The following is a 14,350-nucleotide window of genomic DNA, read 5'->3' as shown; positions in this document are numbered from 1 at the left end:
TTTGTATGAATTGGTGTTTTTATTGCTCATAAATTGAATTGAATCTGCCCTCCATGCAACTAAAAAGACAACATAGCAGGGTGCCTGGGTGTCTCAGTCGTTTAAGCTTCCAACTTTGGCTCAGATCATGATCTCATGGTTTGTGGGTTCGAGTCCCGCATCAGGCTCTGTGCTGACAGCTGGGAGCCAGAAGCCTGCTTCAGATTCTGTGTCTCCCTCTCTCTCTCCCCCCCCCCCCCCCCCCCCCCCCCCCCCCCCCCGCTCATGCTCTCTTTCTGTCTCAAAAATAAATAAACATTAAAAAGACAACATAGCAAAAGAATTCTCATGGTTCCCTCACTTTCATTTCTTTGTGGTTCCTTGAAATGCTTCTTGCCTTGGAGATAGATGTTTACCCAGACAACACCATAGCATGGGGGTAATTAATTCGTTTTACGTTTCCCACTTAGCTTTAGATGCTAGGCCTTTTCCATGCTGCCAAAGGGCTTTGGAATCGGCATGGGGAGGGCTGTGCTTCCTTTCCCTAGATGGGTATCTACTAAACCATTCCCACAGTGCTAGATACTTTGTGTGGTTTTTGTCATCTTCTTGGTTATGTGTTCAGTTTTGCAGTTCAGTCAACACTGCTGTGAACATCTTGCACTTGGCATTTCGCCTGAGCTGACTTACCTCCTGAGGTTGCAGCAGGCATTATGAAGGGCCCTTCTAGCCTCTCACACTTACCAGTAAGGCTTCTAAACGCGAGCACCTGGAGAAACTCCTTGCCTCCCCTGCACATAGGGGGCAGGACGGAAGAGCCCGGCAGCTAGCACCTCTTGGGAGAAACGCTCACCCTCGACTGGCCAGGGTTGGTGGATCCATCACCCAGACCCCTCAAGATAACTCTAAAAGCTGCTTACACCATCTCACAGCCCAGCAGCCAGACTGAGCCAGACTGAGCCCATGCTGGTGACAGCCTTGATAATGCACCGTCAACATATTCCCTCCCTGTTTTGCTTCCCCGTGCTCTTGCTGGTGTTTCCTGGACTCACCTCCCAAATAAACCACTGGCCCTTGAATCCTTGTCTTGGCTTGTGCTTCTGGGAGAGCCCAACCTTAGGTCTATCCCAAGGCCAGGAGGCCTGGGCCCACAGGACGCAAACATCTTCATGATTCTTACTTACGGACTCAGCACCTATTTAAACCAGATCAGTTATCCCAGTTTCTCATGTGCGGATCCCCCTTGAAGACTCAGACCGCAGGACCAAGTCCCGAGAAACGTGCTCACACAGCTGAGCTCTGCCTTGCCTATTTTCCTGATAATTTCAGTTCTCTACTCGGGGACCATCTTGGAGCAATTAATAATGACCTCAGTCATTAGGATGGTAGGTGGTATTCTCTTGGTTTTTTAGACATGTATGTAGGTGTGTCCTCCGTGTTCTTCTCGAATGCTAAGTTGTTTGCTTCTACAAGGTAGCTAGTGACCTGGATCTTGACAGATTAGCCAAGAAGAAAGGGATGAGGTGGAGGTCGGGGTGGAGAGAGCTGGCAGAAGGGGTGTCTCAGGGAGGGGCCCTATAAAAGCAAATCCTTATTTCTCATCAGTGCCCCAGAACCAGCATAGACTACAACCCCCAGCATTGTCCCCCCCTTCCCGGGTGTGCCCCAGCCGTCACACCAGTCTTGCACGTGCGCTTTCTTTACAAAACTGCCTCTTCTAATGCCCTTGCCTGAACACCTGTATCCTTTTTTCAAGAAGAGCTCAACTACGGGGCGCCTGGGTAGCTCAGTCGGTTAAGCATTGGACTTCAGCTCAGGTCATGATCTCACGATTCGTGGGTTTGAGCCCCACATCAGTCTCTGTGCTGACAGCTAGCTCAGACCCTGGAGCCTGTCTTCGAATTCTGTGAATCCCTCTCTCTGACCCTCCCCTGCTCATGCTGTCTCTCTCTCTCTCTCTCTCTCTCTCTCTCAAAAATAAATAATAAAACATTTTAAAAAATTTTAAAAAAACAAAAAAAGAAGAGCTCAATTACTAACTTCTCCTATGAAGCTGCCTCACAGTCTCCAGGAGTTAAATGCCACGTCTTCTGTGTCCTCCTAGGAGTTTAATCTGCTTCCATGTTAGCACTGTTTAGGAGTATTTAGCCTTAAAAAAAAAAAAAGAGAGAGCAAGAGAGAATGAGAGAGAAATTATGAAAACCTAGCTATAAAATTAGTCCACTGATAGCCTTTTAAATTTCTATTTTTATTTTTTTTAAGTTTTGTTTTGTTTTGTGTTTTGAGAGAGAGCATGCACAAGCTTGGGACGGGGGTAGAGAGAGAACCCCAAGCGGGCTCCACGCCATCAGCACAGAGTTGGATGCGGGGCTGGAACTCATGAACCATGAGATCATGTCCTGAGCTGAAACCAAGAGTTGGACGCCTCACCAACTGAGCCCTCCACGCGTCCCAAAGCCACAAAGGCAGGAACAGGTGCTCGAACCCTGGACCCTCAGAGTAAAAGTCTGATGCTCTGCCGACTGAGCTATCTGGGCTTAAATTTCTACTTTTAAGTTGTTTTTGCTTAATGGCTATTGTGGGTTCACTCGTGTCTTCCAAAAAGACATGTTCAAGTCCTAGCCCTTGGTGCTTGAGGATGTGCCTTCTTGATGGAAATAGGGCCTTTGCCGATGTAATCAAGGTGACGGCATGCTCAGGTAAGGTGGGTCCAGACTAGGTGACTGGTGTCCTTATAAGAAGGAAATCTGAACACAGAGACAGACAGACACAGAGGGAGAAGTCCGTGGGACAACAGAGGCAGAGACCGGGGCCGGGGAACAAACATCAAGGTGTCCCAGTAACCACAGGAAGTTAGAAGAAGCAAGGAGGGATTTTCCCTAGAGACTTAAGAAGGCTCCGGGCTCTGTGGACTTCTGACCTCCAAATTGTGTAAGCCACCACGGTGGTGGTGTTTTCATCATGGCAGCCCTAGCGAATCAATACAATGATGACGTAGCACAGTGAGACTGTGTGTCATTCATTCATTCATTCGTTCGTTCATTCAGTAAATGAATGGGCACCCACGTGCCAGGCATTGTTCTAAACTCTGGATTTGAAACAGGAGAGCGACGTGATCAGGCTTGCATTTCAGCCGGGTCACCTGGTGGCAGCAGGGAGGCTAGATTGTGGATGAGACTGGAGGCAGGGAGGCCATGAGGAGGCTGCTCCCAAGAGGTGAGCCATAGTGAGGATGGTGGGGGGGGTGGGGGGTGGGGGGTGGCTGGAGGAAAGAGGAACAATCCGAAAGATTACTTAGGAAGCAGAAACCACAGTCCAGACTATAACCTGGTCGTTGTTATTTAAAGTGAATTTTTGTGAAGCTTCACTGACCGGGCTCTGAGCACAACACGGGGGAAAATTAAAGTGTTCTCACTCCGGCGTTAGCAAGAACATCCCTTTTACCCCGTAGCACCCTCTGCATTTCACTGGTCCCTGCTACATCCCAATGTGGCCTATTATTACAATAATTATTATTTGCTTTCCTTTTTTCCTCGTTAGGCTGGGAGTTCGCGGAGTCCAGGCGTTACGACTTCCCATCTGTGTCTTAAATACCCAGCATGACGCTAGTCTCTGCCTCTAGTAGGACTTTGTGGATTTAACGAACCCTCCTAAATGGTAATGGGGTAATTTGTGGTCTTCGGTGTCAGTGGTGAAGTGTGCCCTCTGGGAATCCTAGCCCAGGTTTCCCTCCACTCCCTACATCCTGCTTCCCAGATAGGCCGTGGGGCTCGCCACTGACCCTTCTCCCTTGGGAAGGCAGCTGCCACTCATCCTAGGGCTCTGCCTGTCCCCTGGAAACCCGCTGTCGGAGATTCTGCTTTATCCACTCGGTTTTTCAACCTGGCTAATTAAAGGCGCCATTTAGAAGCCAACCTAATTGGAAAACTGCAAAGTAATGTAGATATGATAACACTACCTCCAAAGGGGAAATATTAACTCACTTTAGACAATAACTTTGTAATAGCAGATACAGAGTTGCAAAATACGGTTGTTGGTTGGTTTTGGGTTTTTTAATAGCACAAAAATTTTGCTTTCTGAAGTCAGGTTTTACCTCTCCGCCTCACGACTGCTTTATGGATGCAACCCATTCCATGGAGAGAGTGACCTCAGGAAAGGTAAGCTCCTCCTCCTCGCTCCTTCCCTAAACTGTACGGGATGAGGATCCCACATTCAACTCTCCCACCTCTGCCATGGGTTGTGTGGCCTGTGGCCCCGGGGCACAACCTCACCTGAGCTTCGGTTGTTTCCTTGATTGAAAAAAAGGGGGCTGGGGGGTTATGGCAGGTCTGTGCCTGAGTACTGAAAACAAACCAAGGGGAGGGGGAAAGGGAAGGGGTGATGGTCGTGGAGGAGGGCACTTGTGGGGAAGAGCATTGGGTGTTATATGGAAGCCAACTTGACAATAAACTATAAATAAACAAATAATTAAAAAAGAGGATGCAGCTGGGCAAGATGCCAATGAAGGGCACACGTCAGTGAATGCCTCTCCTTCTCCCCACGGAAGAGGAGAGATGAATCCTCCCTGCCTGCCCACTGGGCACCTCAGACCCTCCACAGGGCAGACTCTGTGTGATTCCATCCCAAGCCCGTGCCCTCCGGAAGCAAATCCTCCCCTACAGGCTCTGCATCGCTGCTGGACGTGGCGTGGCCAGCTTGTGCCAACGTGTTTGACTCGGGAGGAAGCCCAGGACATACCTAACCTGACTTGGGGACGAGCCCTGCCAGGCAGCACCTCGTGGAACCCCTCGGGCCCCCTGCTGGCTCTCTGCTTCGTTCTCTTCCCCTCTCAGTGACCCCAGCTCCAGGCCTCAAGCCTGTGAACATTCGCCTCTTCCCCCTCTCCCTCTCCTGTGTGCCCTTTACCTCCAGCCCCAGCTCACCTCTCCTGCTTCTCTCCTGCCACAGCCCTGCCCCCCGCAATGATCCGGAGCTGTGTGGGGCGCCAAGCTGTGTGTTACCTCTGGGGCTGCACCCTTTCCGGGACCACTCTTCCCGGCTTCTCTCCTCGGCCAACTCCCAGCCATCTTGAAGCTGCTGGCTCAGCAGCACCATTTTCAGGAGGCGTGGACATTGCCTCTCTTCACCACGCCCCTCGGCCCTGGAGGGCCTTCCTGCCCCTGGGACATGCCACTGCTCCCATCGGATGGGTGCCATTCCACATTTGAGGAACCGGTGAATGAATGAGTGAATGAACACACACATGGGCTGGTTCGAATTGTTACCCTGCCAACCTTAGCTCCTCCGACACTTGTCCCCTCTGAGCTGGCCCGTCACGCAGCCATAGCTGCCCCGTCCATCTCGGTCATAAACACATGCCATCTTAGCAACTCTCCTGCTAGCTCAGCACTGTCAGTAGAACTTTCTGTGGCAGTGGAGATGTTCTGTCTGCACATACCAGTACGGTAGCCACTAGCCACGTGTCTGCCGAGCCTTCGAAATCTGCTAAGAATGAGTAAGGAATTTAATTTCATTGTAATTAATTGATATTTAGATTCATGTAGCCCCATGTGACCCGTGGCTACTGTTCTGGGCGCAGCTAGGCTCCCACGGTAATGCCTTGACTGAGAGACCACTGTCTACAGTGTGAATCCCGCGTCCTTACATCCCCACATGATCCAATCCCTGAACCGCTTTCCACTCTCATCTGGGTGGTGGTGGAGACAAACCGTGATTGCGAGTATGGCCTCGGAAGCCAAGCGGGTTGGATTCGAAGCCCAGCTCCGGGGCTCTGGCGAGTTACTGAACTCCTCTGTGTCGCTTTTGTTATCTGTAAAATGGGCTGAATACCCATACTCGGGGGTATTGTGAGGAGGCCATGTGTCCCCTTGTGCCACAGTCTCGGAAGAACATCTGGCGTGTAGGGAACTCTCGGTCAGTGGCACCTGTAAAGATCACTGTTTCTCACCGTGTCCCTGGCAGAGCCCACTGGCCCTCCTCACTGTCCCCCGACTGGAATTGTCCAGCTCTGTGCCGTCTTTCACGGTGGTCCTCCTCATCGCCTATCCAAACACATCCCATTATCAAGGGCTCTGCTGGGCACCCCTCCTCCAGGAAGCCTTCCTTCCCAGCCTTCCCCAGCCTGAGCCAACTTTCCTTCCTCAGAATCCCATGATACTTCCTATCTGTGCCTCCCCTAGAGCAGCCGTAACAGGAACCTGGCTGTTACTCACTGTGTGCATGCCCTCACAGCCAGACTAGGACACACTGAAGATCCTAGACTAGGTCACGGGCATCCATTCCTCTTCCGGTGACAGGCCAGAGATGGGTGCGCCATAACAGGTCAAAACAATTGATATTTCTGATTACCAGATTGGCTGACCTTTCCAATTTTTCTCTCTTTCCCAAGAAAAGAAAGGTAAAGAACTCTGCTGAGCATCACGACGGACATGATGGGAGCCTTTACAGTTGAAACTTTGCAGCCACCCGGCGGGACTGGTATAATTCCTGTTTTCAAGGTCAGGCAACTGCGGGTCTGAGGTTTAAGCAAGCAGCTCAGACACTCCGCTGGGAAGCAGAGCGGCGGCTCTGATTCACGGGGGTCTGTTGGGGTTGTTAGGGCCGGGTGGCCCAACAAGGGAGCACACCGTGCAGACAGCGCATTCGCGCCCTTGCCTTGCCCTCCCTGCTGTCTTGGCTGGCTCTGGGCTTTGTGCTTCCCAGTAGCAGGCCGTGAAGTGAGCCTAGGCCAGTCCTGGGTTTACCCTTAAAGGAGACCAGTAGCTTCTGCTTCCTTTCTCTTGAAACACTTAAAAAAATTTTTTTAATGTTTATATATTTTTGAGACAGTGAAAGAGAGACAGAATCCGAAGCAGGCTCCAAGCTCTGAGCTGTCAGCACAGAGAACGATGCAGGGCTTGAACTCACCAACTGTGAGATCATGACCTGAGCCGAAGTCAGATGCTTAAGTGACTGAGCCACCCAGATGCCCCAAAACACTTTTTTAAAAAAATATTTTATTATTTATTTTGGGGAGAGCATATGTCAGGGAGAGGCTGGGAGAGGGGGACAGAGGATCTGAAGCAGGGTCTGCACGAACAGGCTGACAGCAGTGAGCCCAACACAGGGCTTGAACTCACGAACCTTGAGATCATGACCTGAGCTGAAGTCAGATGCTCAACTGACTGAGCCACCTAGATGCACCTCTCTAGGATCCCTTTTTGGAGACTTCTGCTGCCAGGGAAGAAGTCCAGCTGTCCTGCTGGGGCGATCCCATGAGAGGGTCAAGGACAGCCCCTGAGACCACATGGAGAAGGGGAGAGGCCCAGACCCAGCCCTCCTAGCAGGTCAGTCAACTGCCAACTGACTTGACGTCAGGAGCCCCAAGCAGTGGAAGCAGAAGAACTGCCCCGCAGAGCCTGGTCCCCCCTGACAGGACTGAGCCCAGAGAGTTCATGACTGGTTGTTTGGAGCGGTTTGTGATGCAGCAGGAGAGGACCAAAACCTTCTGTAAGGTGAGCTTCTCCTGTCCACATTCCACTGCCCTGCTCTCCTATGCACTGGCCAGCTTTCAGTCCATTTGAAGGCAGCAAATACATTCTAAAAATGGTCTGTGGGACACCACTTTGGCTCTCACATCTACTTCTGTTCCTCGGCCAGCAACTTCACAATGTGGGAAGCACTCCCGTGTTGTGGGGAGGAACTTGCACTGCCAGGTGCGTGAACCAAGTTCTGCTGCATCTCTGAGGCTGCTAATGACCCCCTTGGTGGGCTGTGCGGGAATTAAGTACCGTACTGCTAGCCAGACACCCGGCACAGCACTTGACACAGGTCAGGCATCCAGTGAATGTACTTAGGAGAAGCTGGAGGACACAGCCCCCGCTGGGGACAAGTCTCTTGTCTCACTCTCCCCTTATTAGCAAAGACCTAGAAAGCAGGGCCTCCATGGGTCCAGAGCAAAGCCAGAGCTCTGGGAGAAAGAGCAGCTGCTGCTGCTTATCTCTGTTTACGAAAAGTAAGGATGGAGGTTCAACATGGAGGCTGTCCTGTGAACCACGCAGGACCCCTGGCTCCTTTGGGAAATATAAGTCCTCTGGGATATGAAACTCCACCTCGCAACAGAAAAGAACATCACAGGAGTGAAGAAGGCAGAGACGGAGTCTCATTAATCCCCTCTATAACACCAGAACTTGGCAACTAGTTAGCCTAAGTTCAAAGAAGGCACAGTGTCCCTTCTGGCTGGTCAGTCCACACAGGTTCCTGAGGGTGGGAGTGAGAATAGGGTAGGGCAGGGAGCATAGAGAGTGGAGGCAAGACAAGGTTTCTGATCAAGCCCCTCTTTATTGAGACCATGCACGTCTTATAAAGGGTAGAAGGCGGGCAGCTGACATGAGTTAGTTGCTAAGAAACAAGGGCAAGGACTGCAGCGTCAGCACGCCTGAGAGGCTAACACGAAGGGCCTGGGAAGTAAACAAGAAGGCCTCAGCTGAAAGTGCTACTGAGACCACGCACGTCTTATAAAGGGTAATGCAGCTCTGCTGTGCAGATGGCTGATCTTGCAGGTCAAGGCACCTGTCTTTTCTTCTGGCAGCTCTTCTGGCAGCTCCCTACAGCACAGAATTATTTTCCTGCTTCGCTCGCTGCTGTGTTTCCAGCGCACAGTAGGTGCTTAGTAAATATGTGCCGTGAGAATAAAGGAGTGGGAGAATGGATGAACGTGGCACTGCCTGTTGCCCACACGGCAGCTTCTCTGGCCCAGCCGTTCCCTCCTTGCTCCTTGCTGATGGACTCCTGGGGTGAATCTGGTGGTGACGTGCGGCCCAGGAGGCCTCCTGATGGTTTGAGAAAATCAGGGCACACCTGCTCCTCCTCGCTGGGGATTGGTCTAGGGAAGGTCATGAGACACCATTGAGCCAATGAGACTAAGAGAAAAATCTGCTCAGGGATTCTGGCGGGGAGAGAGAGAGCTATAAAAAGAAGTGCCTTCTTGTCCCCATCTTGTCTGTTTTGGCACGTTATTCTGGGAGGACACGATTCCTGGATGAAGACAACTGCTCGTAAGCAAACCTGAGCAAGTGTGTGGATGGGAAGCCAACCTTTTGAGGATGGCACCGGGTGCCTGGTGAGAGGGTCCAGATGAACTTCCCGACCGCCCAGGGCCCCCAGGTGACTTGATGTGTGAGACAAGTGCACATCTTTGGGGTTTCTGAAGATACTGTTATTTCCAGCCAGGGGCTCTTCTTTTAACTCCTTGATCCTTCGTGATACTATGGGCTGAATTGTGTCTTCCCCTCCCCCACCTCAAGATTCATACGTGAAGCCCCGGCACCTCAGACTTTAACTGTGTTTGCAGGTAGAGCCTGTTGGGGGTGATGATGTTAAAATGAGCCCATTGGGGTGGGCCCTGATCCACCCTGACGCGCGTCCTTCTACGAGGAATTTTGGACGTACAACCAGGGATGCATGTGCCCAGACAACGTGAGGACATGATGAGAAGAGACAGCCATCGACACACCAGGCAGAGAGGCCGCCGGAGAAACCGGCGCTGGTGGCAGCTGCGTCCTGGACTCGCAGCCTCCAGGACTGTAAGAAGACAAACGTGTGGTCTTCAGGCCACCCAGCAGCACTTGGTTAGGGCGGCCCTATAGAACTAATAATGCACCTTGTCCAGTGTTAGGATCCGCTCGCTGTCCCCGTTATTGAAAAATCCTGACCTCACTGTGTGATTGTCCCAGGGCACAGGGCGTCACTACAGAAAGCTGGACTAGCTTTTTTGGGTTGGATCCCAAGACTGGCCCTCTCAGGCCCGCCACCCACGACACGTCAGCCCACTGCTTCGCTCAACAAGAATCTAGCAAACCTGCATTGTGTGCGGAATTGTCACCAAGTTACACTTTGGAGTCAGGCTGCCCGGCTTGGCTTCCTAATTGTCTCCTAGTGGCGGTGTGACCTAAGGCAAAGCTGGTTCTTTCCTGACTTTTTGATAAGTCAGAGCAAGCTGGTGCACGTAGAGTGCTTGGCAAAGCACTTGACTCCAAGAACACCCTGGGTGGATGGCAGCCACTGCTTTGCTGGGTATACAAAATGGATAGAAAAGGAGGCATGGTCATGTTCCCCTTTATAATTTCAACATCGTCCTCCCCACAAACCTGGAGACCTAAGTTTCAAAGAGTAAAGTAAGGTTCAGAGGGGACATGTGGCAACAGTTGGATTTTTTTTAATGTTTATTATTTTGAAAGAATGAGTGGGGGAGGGGCAGAGAGAGGGAGACACAGACTCCAAAGCAGGTTCCAGGCTCTGAGCTGTCAGCACAGAGCCCAACATGGGGCTCAAACCCACACACTGCGAGATCATAACCTGAGCTGTAGTCAGCCACTTAACCAACTGAGCCACCCAGGCGCCCCGCTACAGCTACATTTTTAATCACAGGGCTGGGATCCCAACAGGGTCTTCTGACTTTTTTTTTTTTTTTCTTGCACAAGAGCTGCTGCCTGGGGTGCATTTTTTCATGGGCCCATAGTTTATGCCAGAAATTCTCACTTAATCCCCAGGAGGACATAGCTTTCACAACCTAAGAATAATAACCCCGACATGGGTACACATGTTTGGACCAGACGGGAGAATAAACTGGCAAGTTATGGGGCTTAATGGAAAATGTGGGTCAAAGGGAACTGCCTTCTGAGCGATCGGGGAAGAAGGGGTAATACCTGACGGGTAGCTGTTTGGGGCCAGGTGCTTTGGCTAGGCCCTTAAAGTCCCAGTACTTGGGGATTTTGATATCATTATACCCCCACTGTACAGTAAAGGAAATGGAGGCTCAGAGAGGTTAAGGCCGACTCCTAGAAAAAGGAGGAATCAATCTAGTATCAGCTCAAACATTCAGCGCCTTCCACTGGGCTAGGGCCCTCTGCCCCTGCCAAGAATTCGAATCATCTGAGACATTTGTAAGATGAGCGAGGGCTGGGCTCCCGCAGATCCTGCATCAGCAGGTGTGGAGGGAGGTCGGGTGCTGGACCCGAGGGAGCTCCCAGCCACGGGTGGGCGTGCAGCCAGACCAGGGGGCTGCCCGACTGGGTTCCAAGATCCAGGAACGCTGTCTAGGCCCAGACCTGGCAAGAACTGTCCTCGGCAGCCGAGGGGAGGTGGGCACCACACCCTGCCTTCCTCCAGCCAGGGGGAGACAGTGGCTCCTGTAAGCAGTAGCAGTAGAGAAGAGTCCGTTAACTCATCACCCAACATTCTGGCCACCTGATTATGGATTCGGGGCAGAGGCATCACAGCAAGAGGCACAAATACAGGAGAACCCTGAAATCACATACAAGCATCACTGAAATCACATTCGGGCATTGTTTCTTCCCCCTGTTAGACCAAGAAGTCGAACTGACCTGTGTTTTTTTAACGATTCCCCATTGCTGAGTGCTGTTTTGGGTTCCCTATGTTTATTGTTTAAATGGGTAAACATTTTATGTTTACGTATCCAAAAAGGAAAGACAGTAAGTTAAGGTGCTCTTTGCATATGATTTTTTTTTAAGGAAGGGGGAGGTTCAGGGATCTTCATTCAAAACAAAGCAAAAACTGTCTCTCTAATGGAGACGTCCCACCACGGGCAGCAGGAATTCACGTGATTGACACGCTCTCCGCTCCCTTCATCCCAGGCCTCTTGGGTCCTGATCGTTTCTTGTCCTGTTCTGATCGTAAATCATCTCCACCTCCTGGGTCGGGGTGTTTCAGACTACATTCCTGCGCTGAATGCATCCGCTCGATTATCCTACCAATTTCAACCCAGCAAAAAACAAAACAAAACACTAGCTTTTCCTGCTTACGCCAGAAGCGGAGCTAGAGAGGGAGTTGGGGATACAAGAAGATGGTTAAAGATTGTCCAGGACACTCCTGCCTGGGGGTTTGACCTTTGACCAAAGATAAATAACGCCAGTCCAGAGCAAGGAGAAACCAGGCTCTCGTGGCCTCGGGAGGGGAAGAAACGCAAGCAAAGGGAGCTGCGGGAGAGCAGAAGGGAAAGGAAAGGAGCGCAGAGCAGTGGCCTCGAACACAGCGGAGTGTCCACTCTGTCAGCGTCACCGCGGCTCAGCGCCCCATGGCGATGGATATAATATTTGGCAGAAATAAGAAGGAGCAGCCAGAACCTGTGAGGGCCCAAGTGACAGGTGAGCGTTTGGTCCAGCTGATCTTGTTTAGATATACGTTTTTTTTTTCTGTTTATAAAAGTAGTGTGTATTGTACCTTACTTTTGGAAAATCTGGAAAACCATAGAGGGGGATGATCCATAACCCAGACATGCTGTCTGTGAACATCTAGGTGTGATTTTATACACAGAGCTGAGGGATGGCCTTGGAAGGCTTTTGAAAAAATCGCTTCTGTGTACGTTTTTCTCTGATTGCCAAGTTGGTGTACACGCTGTGTATGTGTTCCGTGTATATGCACATATATAAAAACTTGTACACACGGGAGCACGGAGGGAAATCAGCTTTGTTTCCATCCCTCACACACTCTTAATATTGGAAGATTTTAAGTTTTTTAGAAGATCTAGATTGTACAAAGATGGACTACAAGGTTTTTTTCTGAAAACAAAAGTATATTTACTATTAATTGTTTATTAAAATTGTTTTAAGTTTATCCATTTTGAGAGGGAGCATGAGCAGGGTAGGGGCAGAGAGGGGAGAGAGACAGAGACAGAATCCAAAGCAGGTTCCAGCAGTCGGCACAGAGTCTGATGCAGGGCTCAAACTCACTGATCTTGAGATCATGCCCTGGGCTAAAATCAAGAGTCAGATGCTTAACTGAGCCACTGAGGAGCTCCTATTAATTTTTTATTTTCAAAATAAGGGCCTATCCTTTTATGCTCTGGGATGCTATGGACACATCGCCCATACACCTTCTGTTTATTAGGACGTGGAAATTTTGCAAAACCGGGGTGGTAGATACAGATCTGAATGGACCCTTCGATCTAGATCATCTGTTCTCCCCACCTCCACCCGAGACGTGCCAGCCCAGCATCGCCTGGGCGCCTGTTAGAATCATGAACTCCGGGGCCTGCCCCAGACCCACTGAATTAGATCCTCTCGGGGCGGAGCCCAGCAATCTGTGTTTCTACAAGCCCTCTGGCTGCTTCCAAGTGAGAACCACTGCCGTAAATCACACCTTGAGGGAAGCTGAGGACCAGAGAAGGGCTGCAACTTGCCCAAGGCCAGGCATCCAGCGGAGGACAGGCTTCTGACCCTCAGTCCAGACTTTGAGTCCTGGGTCAAGTCTGATCAGTTGACTAGTGTCCATTGGCCAACGGCTAACAAAAGATTGTGCCTACGTGACCACGCCTGCCCAGAGAGGCCACACCTGCCCGGAGAGGCCATGTCCAGGCTTCACGTCCTTGGCCTGTAACTTAAGAATTCCCTGCCTCCATTCCCTCTTATGTCAAACAGAGGGTTGCTGCAAGGGCTATATGGTTTAATGCACCTGCAACCCAGTGCTTGGCACGTGCTGCTCAGCAAGTGCCCTCCTCCTACGGAGGGCTTTCACCGCGGGCCCTGATCCGCCTCTCTCTGCCTCACCTGCTCCTCCTGCATCTGGGTCTCTGTGACTAGCCCTGCTCTTCACGTAGTTGTCCAAGGCTTGGTGGCCCTTGGGGTACCCCCCCCACCGATATTCACTCAGACTCCTAGTCCTGTCCATTCCAGGTCCTCCAACTCTGTTCTGTTGTTTCTCTCCCTCCTCGCTCTCTCTCTGATCTTGCCGCCTCCCCTGGGCTCCTGCTGCCACACTGTATACCACAGTCAGAAACGACTTTTGAAACCCCAAGTCTGAGCATATTCGTATGACCTGTCCAGAAGATACAGATCCTTAGAGATAGGAAGTAGATTAGTGGTCGTCAGAAGTATAGGGCTTTGTTTTGGGGTGATGGAATGTTCTGGAACTAGATGGTGATGGTTGCACAACATTGTGAATATATTAAAAGCCCCTGAATTGTACACTTGAAGATGGTGGATTTTGGGGGCGCCTGGGTGGCTTAGTCGGTTAAGCATCTGACTTCAGCTCAGGTTGTGATCTTGAAGTTCCTGAGGTCAAGCCCCGCATCGGGCTCTGTGCTGACAGCTCAGAGCCTGGAACCTGCTTTGGATTCTGTGTCTCCCTCTCTCTCTGCCCCTCTTCCACTTGTGTGTGTGCTTGCTTGATCTCTCACTCTTTCTCTCTCAAAAATAAACATTACAAAACATTTTAAGATGGTGGATTTTTGGTTTGTGATTTTTATTTCAGTAAAAAACAGTGCACACACACGAAACTCTGATCCTATGATTCTGTTTTAACCTGCCACGCTGCCCCCGTTCTTCTGCGCATCAGATCACAGCCGTGGGTGTGGTCTCGTTGACCTTTATCACTG

The 14,350-nt window shown here is 50.9% G+C and overlaps 1 protein-coding gene across 1 annotated transcript in view; it reads left to right on the top strand.

Moving 5' to 3' along the window:
* The first annotated feature begins 10,428 nt into the window (after positions 1-10,428).
* The window catches only part of BCO1 (beta-carotene oxygenase 1), a 37,625-nt gene continuing 33,703 nt past the window's right edge, over positions 10,429-14,350 (top strand). Inside the window, exon 1 of the mRNA XM_029926147.1 lies at positions 10,429-12,122. Within this exon, the coding sequence (XP_029782007.1) occupies positions 12,053-12,122 (70 nt within the window). The 5' untranslated portion in view covers positions 10,429-12,052. The remainder of the gene's footprint in view (positions 12,123-14,350) is intronic.

Source organism: Suricata suricatta, chromosome 16 (assembly GCF_006229205.1).
Source record: "Suricata suricatta isolate VVHF042 chromosome 16, meerkat_22Aug2017_6uvM2_HiC, whole genome shotgun sequence".
Classification (NCBI taxonomy): Eukaryota; Metazoa; Chordata; class Mammalia; order Carnivora; family Herpestidae; genus Suricata; species Suricata suricatta.
This window is presented reverse-complemented; position numbering and strand designations above follow the sequence as displayed.